We start from the raw sequence: 23,412 nt of genomic DNA on the forward strand, positions 1-23,412 counted from the left end.
TAAAAAATTAAATCATTTTAATAATTATTTATTTCATATAATGACGAATGATTTTATACTAACGGTATATTTTAATTAATCATATATGATAAAATTAAATAGTATTAAATAATTGGTTGAAACATGTGTAGAGAAGTTATCGCATAAAATTTATCTAAGAATTGCCAGATAAACATTGTTATGTAATATAATTCTGTAACTGTAATATTGTTTCTAAGGTAAATGAAACATGAAACACACGGTGTTACAGATGCTTCAATCTTTACCAAAACATGATTTGTCTAAGTCGGTGAATAAAACAAGCACAAAGTGTATTGAGGCTGGCATGGTATGCATGGTATAAAAGAGAGAATCACATTACTTTATTTATGTAACTGATTTGTTCACACTATTATTCACATACTCACGTTTAAATGACTCGCATATTAATTTGAAATTAAATTTTGCTGTCAAATAGAACATTATACAAATAGTCGAGTCTTCCTTTAAGCATAGTTTCTGCCTCGGATCACCTCTATAAATTTCAACCATTTTCAGAAGCTAAATATCATAAACATTTTCAATAATAGTCTCTTGCAATACCAAAAAAATGGCGGCAAAATTTTCAGTTCCAATCAAAATCATCTCCTTCTCAATATTACTTTTCATAACCATTAACATAGTTAATGGTCAAGCTCAACCAAATCAATCAACCTTGGTGTTCTACCTACAAGATGTCGGAAAAGGACCTAAAGCGACCGTTTCACCGGTTATAGGCATCAATGGCAAGGTTTGGTCATACAACACATTTGGAACAATATTTGTTGTTGATGATCCTGTTACATTAAGTCCTAGTCCATTTTCAACTCTAATTGGAAAGGCTCAAGGTACAATCACAGTAACTTCTCAAGATGGCGCAAATGTGAACATAGTTTTGTCAATTGTGTTTAACGATGTGCAATATGCTGGTAGCACTTTAGAAATTCAAGGTACAAGTCGTCAACGTGATAATTTAAGAGAGCTTGGTGTTGTTTCTGGAACGGGAAGATTTCGATTTGCAAGAGGGTTTGCTGTGTTTGAAACTATATCTTATGATCCTACAAGTAGTGAGTCTGTTATTAGGTTGACTGTAACCTTGGCAATACCTTAAAAACTTATGTATTATTACATGGTTAATGCTTGTTAAAATAGTCATATGGATGTATGATCATGCAAGCTTCATATATGTACCAATAAACTAAAATCAAATAGCAATATATGAACATCTTATCTTATTAGTTATATACTTTTATTAGTCTTATATTTTATTCCTGGTCCAACATGGATGGTGATAATATAGAATAGTTGTAAAATATTTAATCGGTTAAATTGCACGTCAATATGTTTAATGCCATGTGATTTTAAAATTCTAAATCTCACGTTTTTTTTGGCAAGTTGTGTTGAACATAAAGAGACAGTGAAGAATAATGAGATGATTTGTCCGACAACTTAACAACATTATAGTTGAAACTATCCAAGGAAACTTATTGTAACTAACCTAACTATTTTCAGTTATATAATTAGGAGTTAGTTATGCTACTCTAACTAATTGTAACTAATATAAATAGTAGTTCATTATTCTCTCTTAGTAGATTTGTGTAATAGTTTCTTATGATCAATGCCATGAACCTTGTTTCATCTTCTTCAATTGAGTCGTAGTTTCTCCTTTTACATGGTATCATCAACATTTGAATCTTTCTCCATCATTTCTGCTGCTTACACAAATCTCATCAATTTCAGTTGAATTCATTTTTCTTCCTCGTTCTTTTCATATCAATTCATCTAATCTTCTTTCTTCTTCCTTTCTACTTCAACAATATCAGTTGAAAACCCTTCAAGCTCAGATAAAGTACCTACTACCATTTCAAATCTAAACAAGGGATATCAAAATGATACTCTCAATCCCTATTTCATGCACCCAAATGAAAATCCTGGACGGGTGTTAGTTACTCCTTTTCTGAATGCAAGAAATTATCATTCTTGGTCAAGGTCCATGACTATGGTGCTCCGATCCAAGAACAATTTACATTTCATCAACGGTTCACTACCAAGACTACCAGACGAAGATCGTGACTCTATCACATGGATCATTGCAACACCATGATTATGTCATAGTTAAATAACTCTGTTGATTCTGAGATTTCACAGAGCATCTTGTGGATGGAAATCACATCCAACATTTTGAAAGAGCTCAAGGATCAGTTCTATCATGGTGATGTGTTCAGAATCTCAGATATCCAAGAAGAAATATGCACTCTCAAGCAAGGTGATTCTTCAATTTCTTCATATTATACCAAATTGAAAAGGCTATGGCAAGAGTTAGACAATTTCAGACCTATTCCTACATGTGATTGTAACATTTCTTGCATAATGATTGATAAAATTCGTAGTTATAAGGATTCTGATCAAGATATCATATTCTTAAAAGGTTTCAATTATCAATTTGCTCCTGTTAGATCCCAAATAATGTTAATGGACCCATTCCCTAATATTTTTAAAGTTTATTCCTTACTTGTTTAAGAAGAAAGACATCTCATTGCACCTATCAATGAATCCAAATTGCTAGCTTTTCCCAATAATCAATATCAAAGAAGATGAAATACTCTTTTTTGTGGCAAGAACAATATAGAAGGTAGATCCTTCAATGGTAGAGGTAGAGGGTCAAGGGTTTTCACTCATTTTGGAATGACAAATCACCCCATTGATACTTGTTTCAAAAAACATGGATACCCTCCTCATTAACAGCCACACCAAAGTCACATCAATAATGTCAACAATTCACCCTATGATAATCATCAAGAAATTGATGATCAATCAGATCCACCTGAAGATTCGAATCAGGACCAATCAACAAATTCATTCAGTTTTACTCCTAATCGACATAAAGCTCTCTTAGCTTTACTCCAGCAAGCATCTTTAACAAATTCTCAATGTGTTAATCAAACCATTACTCAGTCTAACCCATTACATGTATTGTCTTCACTTTACCTCCATCTGTCAAAACTACATATTTCCTTCTTGAAACTTGTTAAAATAGTCATATGAATGTATGATCATGCAATACCAATAAACTAAAATCAAATAGAAATATATGAACATTTTATCTTATTAGTTATATGCTTTTATTAGTCTTATATTTTATTCTTGGTCCAACTTGGATCGTGATAATATGAATAGTTGTAACATATTTAATCGGTTAAATTGCACGTCAATATGTTTAATGCCATGTGATTTTAAAATTCTAAATATAACGTTATTTTTTGCAAGTTGTGTTGAACATAAAGAGATAGTGAAGAATAATGAGATGACTTGTCCGATAAGTTATCAATATTATAGTTGAAATTATCCAAGGGAACTTATTGTAACTAACCTAACTATTTTTAGTTAGATAATTAGGAGTTAGTTATGCTACTCTAACTAATTGTAACTAATATAAATAGTAGTTCATTATTCTCTCTTAGTAGATTTGTGTAATAGTTTCTTATCATCAATGCCATGAAGCTTGTTTCATCTTCTTCAATTGAGTCTAGGTTTCTCCTTTCAAATGGTATCATCAACATTTGAATCTTTCTCCATCATTTTCGCTGCTTACACAAATCTCATCAATTTCAGTTGAATTCATTTTTCTTCCTCGTTCTTTTCATGTGAATTCATCTAATCTTCTTTCTTCTTCTTTTCTACTTCAACAATATCGGTTAGAGGCCCTTCAAGCTCAGATAACGTACATACTACTATTTCAAATCTAAACAAGGGATATCAAAATGATACTCTCAATCCCTATTTCATGCACCCAAATGAAAATCCCGGACGGGTGTTAGTTACTCCTCTTCTGAATGCAAGAAATTATCATTCTTGGTCAAGGTCCATGACTATGGTGCTCCGATCCAAGAACAAGTTACATTTCATCAACGATTCACTACCAAGATTACCAGACGAAGATCGTGACTCTATCGCATGGATCATTGCAACACCATGATTATGTCATGGTTAAATAACTCTGTTGATTCTAAGATTTCACAGAGCATCTTGTGGATGGAAATCACATCCAACAATTTGAAAGAGCTCAAGGATCAGTTCTATCATGGTGATATGTTCAGAATCTCAGATATCCAAGAAGAAATATGCACTCTCGAGCAAGGTGATTCTTCAATTTCTTCATATTATACCAAATTGAAAAGGCTATGGCAAGAGTTAGACAATTTCAGGCCTATTCCTACATGTGATTGTAACATTTCTTGCATAATGATTGATAGAATTCGTAGTTATAAGGATTTTGATCAAGATATCATATTCTTAAAAGGTTTCAATTATCAATTTGCTCCTGTTAGATCCCAAATAATGTTAATGGACCCATTCCCTAATATTTTCAAAGTGTATTCCTTACTTGTTTAACAAGAAAAACATCTCATTGCACCTATCAATGAATCCAAATTGCTAGCTTTTCCCAATAATCAATATCAAAGGAGATGCAATACTCTTTTTTGTGGCAAGAACAATATAGAAGGTAGATCCTCCAATGGTAGAGGTAGATGCTCAAGGGTTTTCACTCATTGTGGAATGACAAATCACACCATTGATACTTGTTTCAAAAAACATGGATACCCTCCTCATTGACAGCCACACCAAAGTCACATCAATAATGTCAACAATTCACCATATGATAAACATCAAGAAATTGATGATCAATCAAATCCACCTGAAGATTCGAATCAGGACCAATCAACAAATTCATTTAGTTTTACTCCTGATCGACATAAAGCTCTCTTAGCTTTACTCCAGCAAGCATCTTTAACAAATTCTCATAGTGTTAATCAAACCATTACTCAGTCTAACCCATTACATGTATTGTCTTCACTTTACCTCCATCTGTCAAAACTACATATTTCCTTCTTGAAACTAGTTCCACTGACCATGTTTTCTATTCTCGACATTTCTTTACATGTTTGAAAAGAATTTCTCCTATCACAGTCAAACTACCAAATGGTTCTTTAGTTACCACTGAATTTGCAGGAACTATTATTTTTATTCAGATTTTATGCTGACTCATGTTCTATACATGCCAAAATTTTCATTTAATCTCATTTTAGTTCCAAAATTGACTCACAACCTTCAATCTCAACTCACTTTTGACCATTCTACTTGTGTCATAAAGAAATCTCACTGCAGGAAGATGATGGGTACAACTGATTTAAGAGGTAGCATATACATTCTCAATTAACCCCAAGTTGCAATTCCTCTACCACCACATCATTCCAATAATGTTCTAGTTAATTCTCTCATATGTCAGCATAACACCTGTAATACTTCTATTGATAGGCATGATAATCTACATGCTACTACTTGTAATATTTGGCATATGAGGCTTGACCATCCCTCACATGAAAAACTATTTGAAATGCATAAAGTTTTTCCTTTTGTCCAAACTGTACAAAGTATTTCACCTTGTGATGTGTGTTTTTATGCCAAGCAAAAAAGATTGCCATTTCCACACAGCAATCATAAGTCAGTTGACATTTTTTACTTAGTCTATATGGACATATGGGGTCCATTGTATATTCCATCACTTTATGGCCATACATATTTCCTTAGAGTTATAGATGATAAGACTAGACGTACATAGATTTTTCTCATTAAATACAAATCTGAAACGACTCCTCTTGTTAAAGCCTTTATGTCTCTAGTTAAAACTCAATTCAACAAAAACATAAAATGTATCAGGTATGATAATGGCAATGAGTTCCTTCTCAAGGATTTATATAGATCATCAGGCATCATACATCACACATCATGTTTTGGAACCCCACAACAAAATGGCCTTGTTGAGAGGAAACAACAACATATACTGGCCATTACTAGAGCACTGTTATTTCAGGCCAAATTATCCAAAATTTTCTGGTCTTATGCTCTAAATCACGCTATTCACCTAATCAATAGACTTCTTAGAACTTCCTTACATAACAAGTAACACTTTCATGCTTTACATATACACCTACCTGAAATTAAACTCCTTAGAGTTTTTGGCTCACTTTGCTTTGCTACTACCTTACAAGCCAATAGGAAGAAGTTAAATTCTAGATCTAAGAAGTGTATCTACCTTGGCTTGCAAGTAAGTGTTAAGGGTCATATCTTGTTTGACTTAAAATCTAAGGAAACTTTAATTTCTAGAGATATCATTTTTTTGAATCCATATTTCCTTATATAGATCATACACCCACATCATCTACTTCTTCATCTATCAATCCTTCACTTTCACATGATTTATTTGATTTTCCTTTCATTTATGATTCTTCCAACCATGTTTCAATAAATACTTATGATCATACTCCTCATTCCACTACTTCATTTGATCATGATATACTTATTTTTTATTCACCTATCACATCATCACCATTAAAAAACCTTGCTTCCCCTTATTCAAATCCTACACCTACCAACAATCCAATTGTAACAATTCCTAATGTCTCCTTCCAACCTAGGAGATCTTCTCGAGCCAATCACCCTCCTATTTTTCTATAGGATTATCATTGCAATTTGATTAAGAATGTAGGTCATCCTCTTAATTAAGATGATCTTCCAATATCTTATGCAAGTAAGTATCCCATTTCTTCTTTCTTATCATATCATAACTTATCTCATCCATATGCTTAATACATTCTTAACTTAACTTCCATATCTGAACCAAAATCCTATGAGGAACCTATTAATGATGCAAAATGGAGTAAATCCATTCAAATTGAATTACACGCCATTATGAAATCAAACACATGGAAATTGGTTCCATGGCCTAAGCACAACAAGGCCATTGGATGCAAATGGGTTTACAAACTCAAACTTCATGCTAATGGTTCTGTGAAGAGATACAAGGCACATTTGGTAGCTAAGGGTTTCACTCAAACTGAAGGTCTCGACTATCTTGACACCTTCAGCCTAGTTGTCAAAATGACAATAATTAGAATCTTCATGGCAACTGCATCTGCCTATAATTGGACCTTATTTCAATTAGATGTGAACACAACCTTCTTACATGGTGACCTCAATGAAGAGATATATATGTAGGTACCACCTAGCCTTGTTGTCACTCAATCTGACTTGGTGTGTAAACTTTAGAGATTCTTATATGACCTCAAACATGCTAGCATGCAGTGGAATACTAAGCTCACTAAAACTTTGACACAATCAAGTTTTATTCAATCTAAATCTGACTACTCAATCTATACTAAAATCAAATGGTGCAACTTTCACGGTGATCCTTGTATATGTAGATGATTTGGTCTTATGGGGGACTGATATGGATGAGATTACTCACATTAAGACCCTCTTGAATGACAAATCCAGCATCAAGGATCTATGAGAACTCAAATATTTTCTTGGTTTCGAAGTGGGAAGATCAAAAGAAGGAATTGCTTTGTGCCAAAGAAAGTATGTTCTTGATCTTTTACAAGACACATGGTTCAGTGGAGTTAAGCTATGTAACACTCCTATGCAACCTCACTTGTAGCTACACAAAGAATCTGAGATAACTTTGTCTTATCCAACTGCATATAGGAGATTAATTGGAAGACTTCTATATTTGAATCATTCAAGACCAAAAATTTCTTATGTTGTAAGAAAATTGTGTCAATTTCTCATCTCACGAACAGACGAACAAATGATAGCAGGACTTCATTTTATAAGGTACCTCAAAGGTAGTCCAGGTAATGGTCTTCTATTTAGTTCATCAACTGTTCTCAAACTCAATTGTTTTTCTGACTCAGATTGGGGAGTATGCCCTTACACAAGGAGATCAACCACAAGCATATGTTTCTTCTTTAGAAGGTCATTAATTAGATGGAAAATCTAGAAACAATCAATGGTGTATAGATCATCATAAGAGGCAGAGTATTGAGCTTTGGCTCAAGCAACATGTGAAGGACACTGGATTCTTTATCTGCTGAAGGATTTTCATATAGAGCATAATTCTCCAATAGTGATCTACTATGATAACAAATAAACAGTACACATAGCTATAGATCTTGTCTTCCATGAGAGAACAAAACATATAGAGATGGACTGCCATGTGGTCAGAGATAAGGTTCAAGCTGGAAGAATTCATTTGTTATCAGTCGCATCAAAGGAACGAGTAGAGGACATTATGACAAAGTCTCACACATATGGCCATTTATCAACTTACAAAACAAGCTTGGAATGATCAATGTGTATTCCAGCCTTAGGGGGGATGTTGAACATAAAAAGATAGTGAAGAATAATGAGATGACTTGCCCGACAAGTTAACACCATTTTAGTTGAAACTATCCAAGGGAACTTATTGTAACTAACCTAACTATTTTTAGTTAGATAATTAGTAGTTAGTTATGCTGCTCTAAGTAATTGTAACTGATATAAATAGTAGTTCACTCTACTCTCTTAGTAGATTTATGTAATAGTTTCTTATGATCAATGCCATGAAGCTTGTTTCATCTTCTTCAATGGAGTCTTAGTTTCTCCTTTCACAAGCTGTTTCTTATAATGGTGATGTTAAAGTTTTGTACGTGCTTTTGTTTTTAAATTGACTATCAAATGCTCAAATTTTGAATAGTATTTTGAAGAATTTCTATATTGGTGGAGGCTTACAAAAAAAATAGAACCATAACATCCATAATAATCCGTTGGATAGGACGAAAGGGGAAGACAATACTAGAAACAACAACAACCACAACATTCTCACTAATAACAACAATATTAGAGAAAATCCATACACTAAGCATATCGACAAGAAGACCTTACAAAAAGCTCACATCAATATGGAGGAGAACCTCAAGGATAATTACGAAATAAACAACACAAACAAACACATCACTAACAAATATACTAAAGGCAATATGTATGATAAATAAGGTCAACAATCCTATCATGGCTTCTAAAAATAAAGGCATAAACATACTAGAAGGCAACCCCAAGAGTCATGATCATCAAATAAATAACAATTCCTGCATCAATTAGGGCAAGATCAAAATTATTATTATAGAATAACTAAAATTTGTTTATGCGTTTCAACCATGTAAATACAAAATGACAAGTAAATGATGAGAAATTTATGAGAAGTTTTAGTTTCAATCGAAACAAAATCCTCAGTATCTTTTTATAAACTATATCAAGGAAAAATTATGTTTATTTCTAAATTAAAAGAATGTTGCTTTTTGCTTGTACAATGACAATGATCACAAATTCATAATCCTATATCTCACACCTTTTCTCATACCCGTGTTGACGCACGAGTCTTCTACTAGTTAAATTAATAAAATAAAAACAAAAGTAATTAAAACTAACTCCTTTTTTTAGAATAAAATAACACTATAAATAAGTAAAATAAAACCAAATAAATCTAAAACTTAAGTTAAATTCATAAAAATAATTGTAAAATAAAACCAAAACTATAAATTAATAAAACAAAACCGAAATTAAAACTAAATTAAAACCAAATAAATTAAAATAAAAAGTATAAATTATAAATTAAAACCAAAATTATAAATTAATAAAATAAAACTAAAATATAAATTAAAAATATAATAAAATAAAAACGAAAAAAAAGGAAGAAGCTCTTCTACATTACACGTACCGTTTCCCTAAAATCGTTTCAAAGCTCTTACCTAGAAAAATCCTTCTAATTATTTCATATCTCTCTCTCTCTTTCTCTCTCTCTCTCTCTCTCTCTCTCTCTCTCTCTCTCTCTATATATATATATATATATATATATATATATATATATATATATATATATATATATATATATATATATATATATATATATATATATATATATATATATATATATATCTTTCTCTCTCTCTCTCCGTTTACTCTGGCTTTCAATCCTCCAACAGGAAAAATGAAGATACAATCGTTCCCCACTCTAATGTTTCACAATCTTTGTAACCGAAGGTTCATTCATCATCATTAATTTCACAATCACTCAAATCTAAAGGAGTTTCTAAATTTTTTGAAGATTATTAGCTTTGAAAATCGGTTTTGGAGATCTGAAAATCAATTAGTTTAATTTCCTTCTACACATATAATCAGTTAGTATTGATTGATTCCACCGTTATTCTTGCTTAGTCGCATTCTTACTGAAATCAAGCTTTATGATGACATGAAATTCCATGTCTATAAATTAATTTTGTATCTGATCATTTAGACTTAAGAGATATCTGGTATTATATCTTCAAGCTCGATAACCAAGAAGAGAATAGGTGAATACATTTGGTAAATCATTTCCTATGCACAATTTCTAAAAACCATCCCTTGTTACCATATGGCTAGTGGTTACACATTGTCTAATGTTCAAGTTCTTTACTAAATAAAGTTCTTTACAAGAAAACAACATAATAGTTGTAACATTTATTTATTAGTGGTAGTGTCAGCTCTGATCGACGCTAAGGCAATATCAAATATTTTATTTATTTATTTAGTGCATTAATTACGATGGATATACTCGACGCTAAAATAATTTTTTATGGGAAAAAATCCATTTCCCCCACCATTTTAGTTTGCCTCCTTTTTTTTTATTATTTTAAATTAATATAATAAAATAAAATAAAATAAAAAGTAATTAAAATGAACTCCTTTTTTAAAAATAAAATTAAACTAAACTAAAATCAAATAAATCTAAAACTTGAATTAAATTCATAAAAACAATTTGTAAAAAAATCCCAAAATATAAATTAAAACAAAAACTAAATGTTCAAACCAAATTAATTAAAATAAAAACTATACGTTAAAACCAAAATTATAAATTAATAAAATTAACTTAAAAATAAAAAATTGAAAAATGAAAAAAAGAAAACAAAAAAGGGAGAAGCTCCTCTAAATTAAACGTACAACTTCCCTAAAACAATTTCAAAGCTCCTACCTTAAAAATTCTTTCAACTCTCTCTCTCTCTCTCTCACACACACACACACATACACTCTCTCTCTCTCTCTCTCTCTCTCTCTCTCTTTCTCTCTCTCTGTCTCTCTCTCTGTCTCTCGTTCATTATCGCTCTCAATGCTCCATTAGGGAAAATGAAGATTCAGTCATTCCCCACTCTAATGTTTCACAATCTTTATAATCGAAGGTTTATTCATCATCGTTAATTTCACAAACGCTCAAATCTAAAGGAGTTTCTAGAAAAGTTGAAGATTATTAGCTTTGAAAATCGGTTCTGGAGATCTGAAAATCAATTAGTTTTATTTCCTTCTACTCGTATAATTAGTGAATATTGATTGATTCCACCGTTGTTCTTACTTTGTCGCATTCTTACTGAAATCAAGCTTGATGATGACATGAAATTCCGTGTCTAAAAATTATTTTTGTATCTGATCATTTGGACTCAAGAGATATTTGGTATCACATCTTCAAGCTCGATAACCAAGAAGAGAATATGTGACCGTATTTGGTAAATCATTGTCTATGCACAATGTCTAAAGACCATCATTTGTTATCATATGGATAGTGGTTACACATTGTCCTATGTTCAAGTTCTTTACTAAATAAGGTTCTTTACAAGAAAACAACGTATTACCTGTAACATCTTAGCGCCATCCCTGATTGCGACGCTAATAGCGTCAACCTTATGTCACCAAAGTCGGACACTAATAAGTTAAATCATTTCTTTTAATTTTTAAATGTCTTTAACAATTGCGTCGGCCATAGCTGACGATATATAATTTATTTATTTATTTTTTAATTTATCTATTTTTTATTTATAAACAGATAAATTTTTATATATTTAACTTTTAATTTAATGCAATACAAGCAACAATTAAGGCTGACACTAATGTAATTATATTGGTAAAAACATTTCATTTCCGCCCACAATTGTGATTTGCCTCCTTTTTTTTGTTTTATTTATTTATTAGTGGTAGCGTCAACTCGGAGTGACGCTAAGGCTCCAATATATTTTTTATTTACTTATTGCATTAATTTCGAAGGACATAGTCGACGCTAAAATAATTTTTTTATGGGAAAAAATTCATTTGCCTCATCTTTTTAGTTTGCCTAATTTTTATTTATTATTTTAAATTAATAAAATTAAAATAAATAAAAACAAAAGTAATTAAAACAAACTCCTTTTTTTCTAAATCAAGTAAAACTAAAGTAAAACCAAAGAAATCTAAAACTTTAATTAAATTCATAAAAAAAAATTGTAAAATAAAAGCAAAACTATAAATTAATAAAATATAACCAAAATTAAAACTATATTAAAACCAAAACTATAAATTAATAAAATAAAACAAAAATTAAAACTAAATTAAAACCAAAACTATAAATTAAAACCAAATGAATTAAAATAAACACTATAAATTAAAACCAAAATTATAAATTAATAAAATAAAATTTAAAATATAAGTTAAATGTTAAAAAAATTGAAAACAAAAAAAAACAAAAAAGGGAGAAGCTCTTCTACATTAAACGTACATTTCCCTAAAACTATTTTAAAGCTCTTACCTAAACAATTCTTCGAATTCTTTCATCTCTCTCTATCTCTCTCTCTCTCTCTCTCTCTCTCTCTCTCTCTCTCTCTCTCTTGTTCATTATCGCTCTCAATCCTCCGTTAGGGAAAATGAAGATACAATCGTTCCCCACTCTCCTGTTTCACAATCTTTGTAACCGAGGGTTCATTCATCATCGTTAATTTCATAATCGCTCAAATCTAAAGGAGATTCTAGAAAAGTTGGAGATTATTAGCTTTGAAAATCGGTTTTGGAGATCTAAAAATCAATTAGTTTAATTTCCTTCTACTCATATAAACAGTTAATATTGATTGATTCCACCGTTATTCTTGCTTAGTCACATTCTTAGTGAAATCAAGCTTTATGATGACATGAAATTCCATGTTTATAAATTATTTTTGTATCTGATCATTTGGACTCAAGAGATATCTGGTATACCATATCTTCAGGCTCGATAACCAAGAAGAGAATATGTGAATACCTTTGGTAAATCATTTCCTATGCACAATGTCTAAAGACCATCCCTTGTTACCATATGGCTAGTGGTTACACATTGTCCGATGTTCAAGTTCTTTACCAAATAAAGTTTTGTACAAGAAAACAATGTATTAGCTGCAACATTTTAGCGTCAACCCTAATTGCGACGCTTATAGGGTCAACCTTATGTCACCAAAGGCTGACACTAATAGGTTACACCATTTCTTTTAATTTTTTAATGTGTTTAACAATTGCATCGGTCATAGCCGACGATACTTAATTTATTTAATTAATTGTTAATTTATATATATGTTTATTTATAACATATAAATTTCTATATATTTAACTTTTTATTTCGCAATACAAGTGTCAGTCAAGGTTGACGCTAATATAATTATATTAGTAAAAACAATTAATTTTCGCCCACAATTGTCATTTGCTTCCTTTTCTCTGTCTTATTTATTTATTAGTGGTAGCGTCAGCTCTGACTGACGCTAAGGCAAAATCCAATATTTTTTTATTTTTTGATTGCATTAATTTCGACGGACATAATCTACGCTAAAATAATATTTTTATGGAAAAAAATTCAATCGCCCCACCTTTTTAGTTTGCCTCCTTTTTATTTATTATTTTAAACTAATAAAATAAAATAAAATTAAAACAAAAGTAATTAAAAAAACTCCTTTTTAAAATCAAATAAAAAAAATAAAACCAAATATATGTAAAACTTGAATTAAATTCATAAAACAAAATGTAAAATAAAACCAAAACTACAAATTAATAAAATAAAACCAAAATTATAACTAAATTAAAACCAAAACTATAAATTAAAAACAAATTAAATAAAATTTAAATTATAAATTTAAATCAAAATTATATATTAATAAAATTAAATTAAAAATATAAATTAAAAAAAAAATTTGAAAAAAGAAAAGAAAAGGGGGAAGCCCTTCTACATTAAAAGTACATTTTCCTTAAAACTATTTCAAAGCTCTTACCTAAAAAAATGTTCAAATTCTTTCATCTCTCTCTCTCTCTCTCTCTCTCTCTCTCTCTCTCTCTCTCTATATATATATATATATATATATATATATATATATATATATATATATATATATATATATATATCTTTCTCTCTCGTCCATTATCGCTCTCAATCCTCCATGAGGAAAAATGAAGATACAGTCGTTACCCACTCTAACGTTTCACAATCTTTGTAACTGAAGGTTCATTCATCATCGTTAATTTATAATCGCTCAAATATAAAGGACTTTCTAGAAAAGTTGAACATTATTAGCTTTGAAAAATCGGTTTTGGAGATATGAAAATCAATTAGTTTAATTTCCTTCTACTCATATAATCCGTGAATATTGATTGATTCCATCGTTGTTCTTGCTTAGTCACATTCTTACTAAAATCAAGCTTGATGATTACATGAAATTCCATGTCTAAAAATTATATTTGTATCTGATCATTTGGACTTAAAAGATATTTGGTATCATATCTTCTGGCTCGATAACTCAAAAGAGAATATGTGAACACGTTTGGTAAATCATTGCCTAGTAACAGTGTCTAAAGACCATCCTCTGTTATCATATGGCTAGTGGTTACACATTGTCATATGTTCAAGTTCTTTACTAAATAAAGTTCTTTACAAGAACACAACGTTTTAGCTGTAATATTTTAGCGTCAACCCTAACTGCGACGTTAATAGTGTCGACCTTATGTCACCAAAGGCGGATGCTAATAGGTTAAATCATTTTTTAATTTTAAATGACTTTAACAATTGCGTTGGCCATAGCTGACGCCACATAATGTATTTATTTAATTATTAATTTATTTATTTTTTATTTGTAACAGATAAATGTCTATATCTTTAATTTTTTATTTATTGCAATACAAGCGACAATCACGGTCGATGCTAATGTAATTATATTAGTAAAAACAATTCATTTCCGCCCATAAATGTCGTTTGCCTCCTTTTTTTCTGTTGTATTTCTTTATTATTTGTAGCATCAGCTCTGATCGATGCAAAGGCATAAGCCAATATTTTTTATTTTATTTATGTATTTATTTATTGCATTAATTGCGACGGATATATCTATGCTAAAATAAATATTTTGTTGGAAAAAATTCCTTTCCCCCACCTTTTTAGTTTGTCTCCGTTTTATTTTTTATTTTAATTTAATAATACAAAATTAAATAAAAATAAAAGTAATTAAAACTAACTCCTTCTTTTAGAATCAAATAAAACTAGAAATTTGTAAAGTAAAACAAAATAAATCTAAAATTTAAATTAAATTCCAAAAAAAAATGTAAAATAAAACCAAAACTATAAATTAATGAAATAAAACCTAAATTAAAACTAAATTAAAACCAAAACTATAAACTAAAACCTTATAAATTAATATAAAAACTATAAATTAAAACCAAAAATTATAAATTAATAAAATAAAACTAAAAATATAAATTAATAATAAAATAAAATGAAAATGAAAAAAACATAAAAAAGGGAGAAACTCTTCTACAGTACACATATAGTTTCCCTAAAATCGTTTCAAAGCTCTTGTCTAAAATATTCTTCGAATTCTTTCATCTTTTTCTCTCTCATTCCCCCCCCCCCCTCTCTCTCTCCTTCATAATTTCTCTCAATTCTCCATCAAGGAAAATGAAGATATTGTCGTTCCCCTCTCTTATGTTTCACAATCTTTGTAACCGAATGTTCATTCATCATCGCTAATTTCACAATCACTCAAATCTAAACGAGTTTATAGAAAAGTTGAAGATTATTAGCTGTGAAAATCGGTTTTGGAGATCTGAAAATCAATTAGTTTAATTTTCTTTTACTCATATAATCAGTGAATATTGATTGATTCCACCGTTGTTCTTGCTTAGTCGTATTCTTACTGAAATCAAGCTTGATGATGACAAGAAATTCCATGTGCAAAAATTATTTTTGTATTTGATCATTTGGACTCAAGAGATATCTGGTATCATATCTTCTGGCTCGATAACCAAGAAGAGAGTATGTAAACACATTTGGTAAAGCATTTCCCATGCATAGTGTCTAAATATCATTCCTTGTTACCATATGGCTAGTGGTTACTCGTTGTCATATGTTCAAGTTCTTTACTAAATAAAGTTCTTTACAAGAAAACAATATTTTAGCTGCAATGTTTTAGCGTCATCCCTGACTGCGACGCTAATAGCGTCAACCTTATGTCACCAAAGGTGGATGCTAATAGGTTAAATCATTTTTTAGTTTTTAAATGTCTTTAACAATTGTGTCGGCCATAGCTGACGCCACATAATTTATTTATTTAATTATTAATATATCTATTGTCTTATTTTGACACATAAATGTCTATTTATTTAATTTTTATTTATTGCAATACAAGTAGCAATCAAAGTCGATACTAATGTAATTCTACTGGTAAAAAAAACAATTCCACCCACAATTTTTGTTTGCCTCCTATTTTAATTTTTCAGTCATATTTATTTATTAGTGGTAACGTCAGTGTTGACCGACGCTAAAGTACAAGCCAATAATTTTGATTTTATTTATTTATTGCGTTAATTTTGATGTACATAGTGGACACCAAAATAATTTTATTGGTGGAAAAAATTCATTTGCCCTGCCTTTTTATTTTGCCTCCCTTACATTCATTATTTTAAATAAATAAAATAAATACCAAAGTAATTAAATAAAACTCCTTTTTTTAGAAAAAAATAAAAATAAAAATTTATAAAATAAAACTAAATAAATCTAAAACTTAAATTAAATTCATAAAAAAATTGTAAAATAAAACCAAAACTATGAATTAATAAAATAAAACCAAAATTAAAATAAATTAAAAACAAATAAATTAAAAACAAATAAATTAAAACCAAATAAATTAAATAAAAAATATAAATTAAAACCAAAATTATAAATTAATAAAATAAAACTAAAAATATAAATTAAAAATGAAATAAATTAAAAACAAAAAAAAACAAAAAAGGGAGAAGCTCTTCTACATTACACGTACAATTTCCATAAATTGTTTCAAAGCTCTTACCTAAAAAAATCCTTTAAATTCTTTCATCTCTCTCTCTCTCTCTCTCTCTCTCTCTCTCTCTCTCTCTCTCTCTCTCTCTTTCTCTCTCTCTCTCTCTCATACACACACACATTCATTATTACTCTCAATCTCCCATCAGGAAAAATAAAGATACAATCGTTCCCCACTATAATGTTTCACAATCTTTTATAATCGAAGGTTCATTCATCATCACTAATTTCACAATCACTCAAATCTAAAGGAGTTTCTAGAAAATTTGAAGATTATTAGATTTGAAAATCGGTTTTGGAGATCTAAAAATTGGTTAGTTTAATTTCCTTTTTCTCTTATAATCAGTCGCATTCTTACTAAAATCAAGCTTGACGAGTTAGGCATTTCTTCAGTGTATTTTCGGAGTTTCCCGGTTATTATGGGGCCAAAGAAATTTTTGAGTCCTTCAAGAAACATGGGGATTTATCAGAGGTTGTCATTCCTCCCAAGAGGAACAATTTTGGTAAAAGATTTGGCTTTGCAAGTGTTAGCTTGGAAATTTTAGAGAAAGAAGTCAACAAAGAATGATAATTATCATGTTAGAAAATGCTAAGTATAAAAGACTCAATGACGGGCATTGACATATTATGTCTACTAAGATGGTTCGATTAACCTATCAGATGATTTGAAACATATGGTATTCTAATTCCCACAAACAATGGTATCTAGGAGTCTCAAGAATAGATCCACAAGATTAGGATCACTATCTCTTCAAAACATGTCCAAGATCTTGAAAGAGGTTACATAAATCACCTTTTAGACAAGGGTCAAGTTTGACACGTCCACCAGAGTTGGGGACTTAAGATATTATTAAGTCCAAATAATAGGTGATGTGAAGGTGTATGAATAACATTATATGAGTCGACTAAAGACTCTCGACATAAGTAATTAAGAGGTTCAAAACAATTATCAACATAATTATTAGCATGATGATTAGTTTTCAACAATTTTATCTTTAAAGACGTGCGCAAGCAAGCTAAAACATTGAAGCCCACGTAGTGGGATACATACCTGATCATGAGGATCTATTTGTTGTCGACGATTACTATTGTTTTATTATATATAGTTGATCTCATTATGGGGATCAAGGTCTCAAGTTTCACTCAAGTTCAAACATAACCAATGGTTTATGCATGCTAAAAACAAATCATTTCAAAACTTGATTCAGATAGGTGCAATCTTGAAGGACACTCAATAATCGAAAGTAAATAAAAATGAAAGCAATAAGACAAGCAACACAATAAATGTACGGGTGTGAACCCCATGAATGTATTAGGGACATGTGTTGGAGTTCAACAATGAGCTTCCATTGACAATGCATAATAATTGGAGAAGATGAAGATGAACGAATGAGAGAGAGATAAAAAACTTTGTAACTAACTTTCACTGTTCAGAAATTATTTTTTAAATTCTGTTATACATTCAACTTACTTTGAGCTTATATAGATTCACCCAAACTCAAATGCACATTAAATTCAAACTCAAATTCAAATGCAAATGTAAACTTAAATGCAAATGAAACTCAAAACTAAACTAACTTGAATGTTAACTTACATTCAACATCATCTCTTAATTCACATTCAAGTTTAATAATCAACAACACCAATTACATCCCTCAAATTTATGAAGTATTCAGTTTTGATTACCTTAGCCAACGCATCTACAAGTTTCTTCTGAGTGCTGACATGAACAACCTCAAGTACTCCATTTTGAACCTGATTGCGCATAAAATGGTACTTAGTATCAATGTGCTTTCTTCTTCCATGCAACACTAGATTCTTAGCAATACTTATGAAAGATTTGTTGTCAATCATCACTCTGACTGATTTTCTCACCTTGAACTTCAGTTCTTGCAGCAAATTCATCAGTCAAACAGCTTGAAAAGCTGACAAAGCACCATCTATGTATTTAGCTTCACAAGTTGACAATGCAACCACTAGTTCCTTCCTAGAACACAAAGAAATGGTAGCTCCTAGATACATGAAGAGGTACCTTGTAGTACTTCTTTTTTCCATTATGCCACTATACTAGTCAGAGTCTGGATAGAATATCAGATCAGCATCATATGACACTCCATATGGAAACATAATTCGATGCCTCAGAGTCCCCTTTTACATACCTTAGAATCCTGACTGCAGCTAGGTAACATGACCACTTTGGTTTACTCATAAACCTACCCACCATTACAACTGCATAACATATGTTAGGCCTGGTGTTACACAGATATCTCAGACAACCAACCAATTGTTTGAAGGTTGTAGCATATACATCCTCACCATCATCATCATAGTCCAGCTTATGACTTGTCTCAGCAGGTGTGATTGTTGACTTACAATTTATCAGCTAAAATCTCTTCAACAACTCAATTTCATACTTCAGTTGGTGCACAATAATTCCCTTCTCATAATGAAAAATCTTCATCCCTAGAAAATGTACCATATTTCTAAGGCCAGTCATATCAGCACCTTTTTTAAACTTGTTTATCTTGGAAGTATAACTCTATGTTAAAAGTATGTCATCTACATAAACACACGCTAGAATCACATTCCCTTCAAATTATGCTGCACATACACACCATATTCAATTTCACATTTCTTGAACCCCAGATGCTTAAAAAATGAATAAATTTTTATATTCTAAGGTCTTGGAGCTTGTTTTAGCCCGTACCAGGCTTTATGCAGCTTGTACACCATCCCTTCTTTATTCTCTTTCACAAATCCATGAGGTTGTAACACATAAATTTTTTCTTGCAATGGACCATTCAAAAAATCTTACTTTACATCTAAATGTATTAGAGGCCAATTCCTATTTGCAGCTATATCAATAACTAACCTTATGGTATTATGTCAACTTTATCTTGAAAACTCATTTCACAATGATGGATTTCTTGTTCTGAGGTAGAACAGTCAAATCCTATGTCTTGTTTCGTTCAATGGCTTCAAGCCCTTATTTCATGGCGTTTGTAGCGGTAAATTCATGACCATCAAGCTATGGATAAGCTAGACGTCAATAAAACCAGAGTCGTCACCGCGCTTTTATTGTTTCCAAGGGAAAAGGGAAAAGTACGAACAAAATCCAAAGATAAGAAGTTTTCAAATCAAAACTAATAAAATGCCAGAGATTACAGGTAAGGGGGTTGGTTACAAAGAGGGAAGGTGTTAGCATCCAAAGTGTCCTAGGTACTCCTAAGGAGCCCTTTTTTGTGTGCATATGTGTTTTTATACAAATGATGTTTGCAATAAAATGGAGTGTGGGGGTGAGAAAAGAATTCATTAATTATATTTTTGTGTTTGACAAGACCTTCAGACTTGTGCCTACGTACCAACATAAAATGAGGGATCAAAACCTCGTAGTTCGTGGTATCAATTTCAAAGTGGGTACATTGATTTTAACAAAGTTTTAAGTTTAACAAAGACACAGGAAGCCTAAAATGGTTTGAATAAGCGTTGTTTTTTTTTGTCTTTTTCTGAAAATTTTAGGTCAAGTATAGTTAAGTTTATTTACAAGTTTATTTAAGAAAAGAAGTTTGAAAATGCAATGGCATAAGGCCAAAGTTTCTCATTTGTAATATAGTCTAAGTTTAGAAAACAAGCACAAGTAAAGAAGATTTTAAAAAGGGGGAATAGATTTTGAAATTAAAGAATTGGGGAGGAGATGAGGAGACTAATCCTAAGCACAAATTTAAAAAGTTAAGAGTTGAAAAGATCTGACAAATGGGCTGCAATCCAATAGATAAGTACGTCATATAGAAACCCAAATTTCCCTTGGACTTTAGAATCAAGCAACAAACAATATACCAATATCAAGTTGGAGAGCAAGGAATCAAATAAAGATAGCCACATCCAAGCTTATCAACTTCATGATCTTCTTCAAAAATTTCCCATACATCAGATAACTTCCAAAAGATGGCATTAGACATAACTTCAAGATAAGAGCTTCACAATGATCATATTACAGATGAACTCAAATGGATCTTCAATTTTGTATCATATGAAAGTTCACTTCACAAGTACTTGGCTTCATGAAAGTTGGAATTGGCCAAGTCCTTTGCATAGGGAGTGTTGCCTAAATTTTAAGTCCAATAGTCTCAGATCAAACCAACAGTCCATGCAAAGTGTTTTTTAGGGTTTTTGTTCTTATTATGTACATTAAGGTCAAAAGACCACACAAAGGGAAAAATGACATTAAAGTAAACAACTTGAATGATATGAATAATGGCAAATGAATAAAGCTTAAACAATAAAGTGCATTAAAAATAAATGACTTGAAATTAAATCTTAGTTGTTAGTTGATTAGAAGTTAGTATTGCTTTTGCTTTTTTTTTGTTTAAGTCATTCTTTAGAGAACACTCAACCCACTTAGCACAAGCATGGATCCTTGAACCAAGACATCTTCCAAAGGAAGGAAAAAAGGCCAAGTTTCCACACAATACCATGAAAGAGGGGAGACTTACAATCCCACTAACTAGAATGCTATGCCTTTTGTGTCACAAATTTAGCCCTATGTTAAGCAATCGTAATTGGACTTATGTAGAAGTCACAACTATTTGAGGTCGGGCAATAGAATTTTGGTGCTAATACATGTTAGAGACATAGTATGATAAACTATGCTCATGAAACATGCCACACACAAAAAAGAATATGCAAAATGGGGGATCTAATCTCATCCATACTTATGTTGATTTTTGCAATCAACTAGCCTTAGGATATAGAGATATCATAGGTCCATGACATGAATGGATAAAGAAGGGAAATGAGATGAAGAGGAAGGGGGAATGGATTAAACACAAATTGGTCAAAGAAGGACTTTTACCAAATTAAGATCATTCATTCATTTTGGGAGATGGAATGTACATTCCATCAATCCCCTAAATCCAATGATCTTAACCTAGCAAAGTCAAATCAACCTTGACCAAGGCCCAACAACACAAGTCAAACTCACAAAATCAATTATAATGTCTCTACACAATTTATTTAGCATTTAAACAATTAAAAATAATAAAAATATACATTAAGTTAAATTATGGTTGGTCAATTTCCTAAAACCTCAACAAAACACCAAAGAAATGGCCATGAGATTTATCACAGGTCAAACAAGGTCAAAGGACCTTGGAGAAATTTTTTCATAATTTTTGGAAACTTAAAAGTATTTTTAAACAATTAAAAATATTCACAAAATCAATTAAATCATGAAAAATATTAATAATGATCGAAAAAATAATTTTAATTCAGAAAATGAAAGATGATTTTATTTAAATTTTTTTGGTGAAACTCTCATATTTTTTGGATCAATATTAAATTTAATATGAATTAATGAAAATAAAACAAATAAAATGAAAATCAATTAATCAGAAAAAACGTGGACCACTTGATCTCCCTCATTAATTGAGGTGGCAGATCAAGTGGACCAAAACACGTATTCCATCATACACTCGAGTCAACGCGCCACACCAATGGTATTCAAAAGGAACGCTCGTGATTAAAACAAAAGGACTTGATCCTATGGCTCAGAACCTATCCAGCTCATCACCAGAGCAAAGCATCGGTCGTCTTCTCAGGCGACCTTGGCCGGACTGGTTCTCTCATCACCATCACAAAAATGAAAAATAAGGACATGATTTTAAAGTAAAAATGGCACTGATAACGAATTTTGCCTCAATTCATCCTAACTCCAAGTATATTAAGAGATACATGGAGTTGAAATTTGAGGTACATGAAATGAGTTGCTTCGATCTAGCCTCAAAGCAACTCAATCTTCTTGCCTACATTGGTAGGACTTCAGACAACCAAGGATCCAAGAGAATTGATGAGAATTGAGAGAGAATCGAAGAAAAGAAAAAATCTGGAAAATACCTTCAATGCTGTGCAGAACTTGATCTCTCTTGCTTTGATTCTTGTTTGATCTTACTCAGGAAGTTTGCAGAAGTGGCTTAGGATTGAAACAAAGCTTTGGATCCCTGGAATTTTGAATCTCCAAATAGTGAGATTCAAACTCAATTTTCAAAAGAAAATTCTCAGGTTTCCCTTTCAAATGTGAGGGTTAGTGGTCTTGGATCAAAGCTGGCGCGTAAGGGGTCTCTAATTCTGATGCAATGGACTCTTATTTATAGCTTAAGCAAGTGATATTTTCACCTTCAAAGTTGTTTCTAAATTTGGCAATTGAGTGATGCATGCTTGCATGGGCGTGTACAGGCCCATGAAGCTACTCAATTAAGTCCATAATCACATGTAATTGAGTCTGAAAGTGGATTGGAATGCAAGGCAAAAGTGTGCAGCTGTTTGAAGTTGATCCTTGCCAAATGATGATTCCATGTTCAATCCATGCGCAGACCACTCAAACCTTATCCAAAATGGATGAATTT

The 23,412-nt window shown here is 31.0% G+C and overlaps 1 protein-coding gene across 1 annotated transcript in view; it reads left to right on the forward strand.

Annotated features, from left to right (window-relative positions):
* The first annotated feature begins 490 nt into the window (after positions 1 to 490).
* The window catches only part of LOC127100788 (pterocarpan synthase 1), a 121,893-nt gene continuing 98,971 nt past the window's right edge, over positions 491 to 23,412 (forward strand). Inside the window, exon 1 of the mRNA XM_051038063.1 lies at positions 491 to 769. Within this exon, the coding sequence (XP_050894020.1) occupies positions 590 to 769 (180 nt within the window). The 5' untranslated portion in view covers positions 491 to 589. The remainder of the gene's footprint in view (positions 770 to 23,412) is intronic.

The sequence above is a fragment of the Lathyrus oleraceus genome, chromosome 7 (assembly GCF_024323335.1).
Source record: "Lathyrus oleraceus cultivar Zhongwan6 chromosome 7, CAAS_Psat_ZW6_1.0, whole genome shotgun sequence".
NCBI classification, from domain to species: domain Eukaryota; kingdom Viridiplantae; phylum Streptophyta; class Magnoliopsida; order Fabales; family Fabaceae; genus Lathyrus; species Lathyrus oleraceus.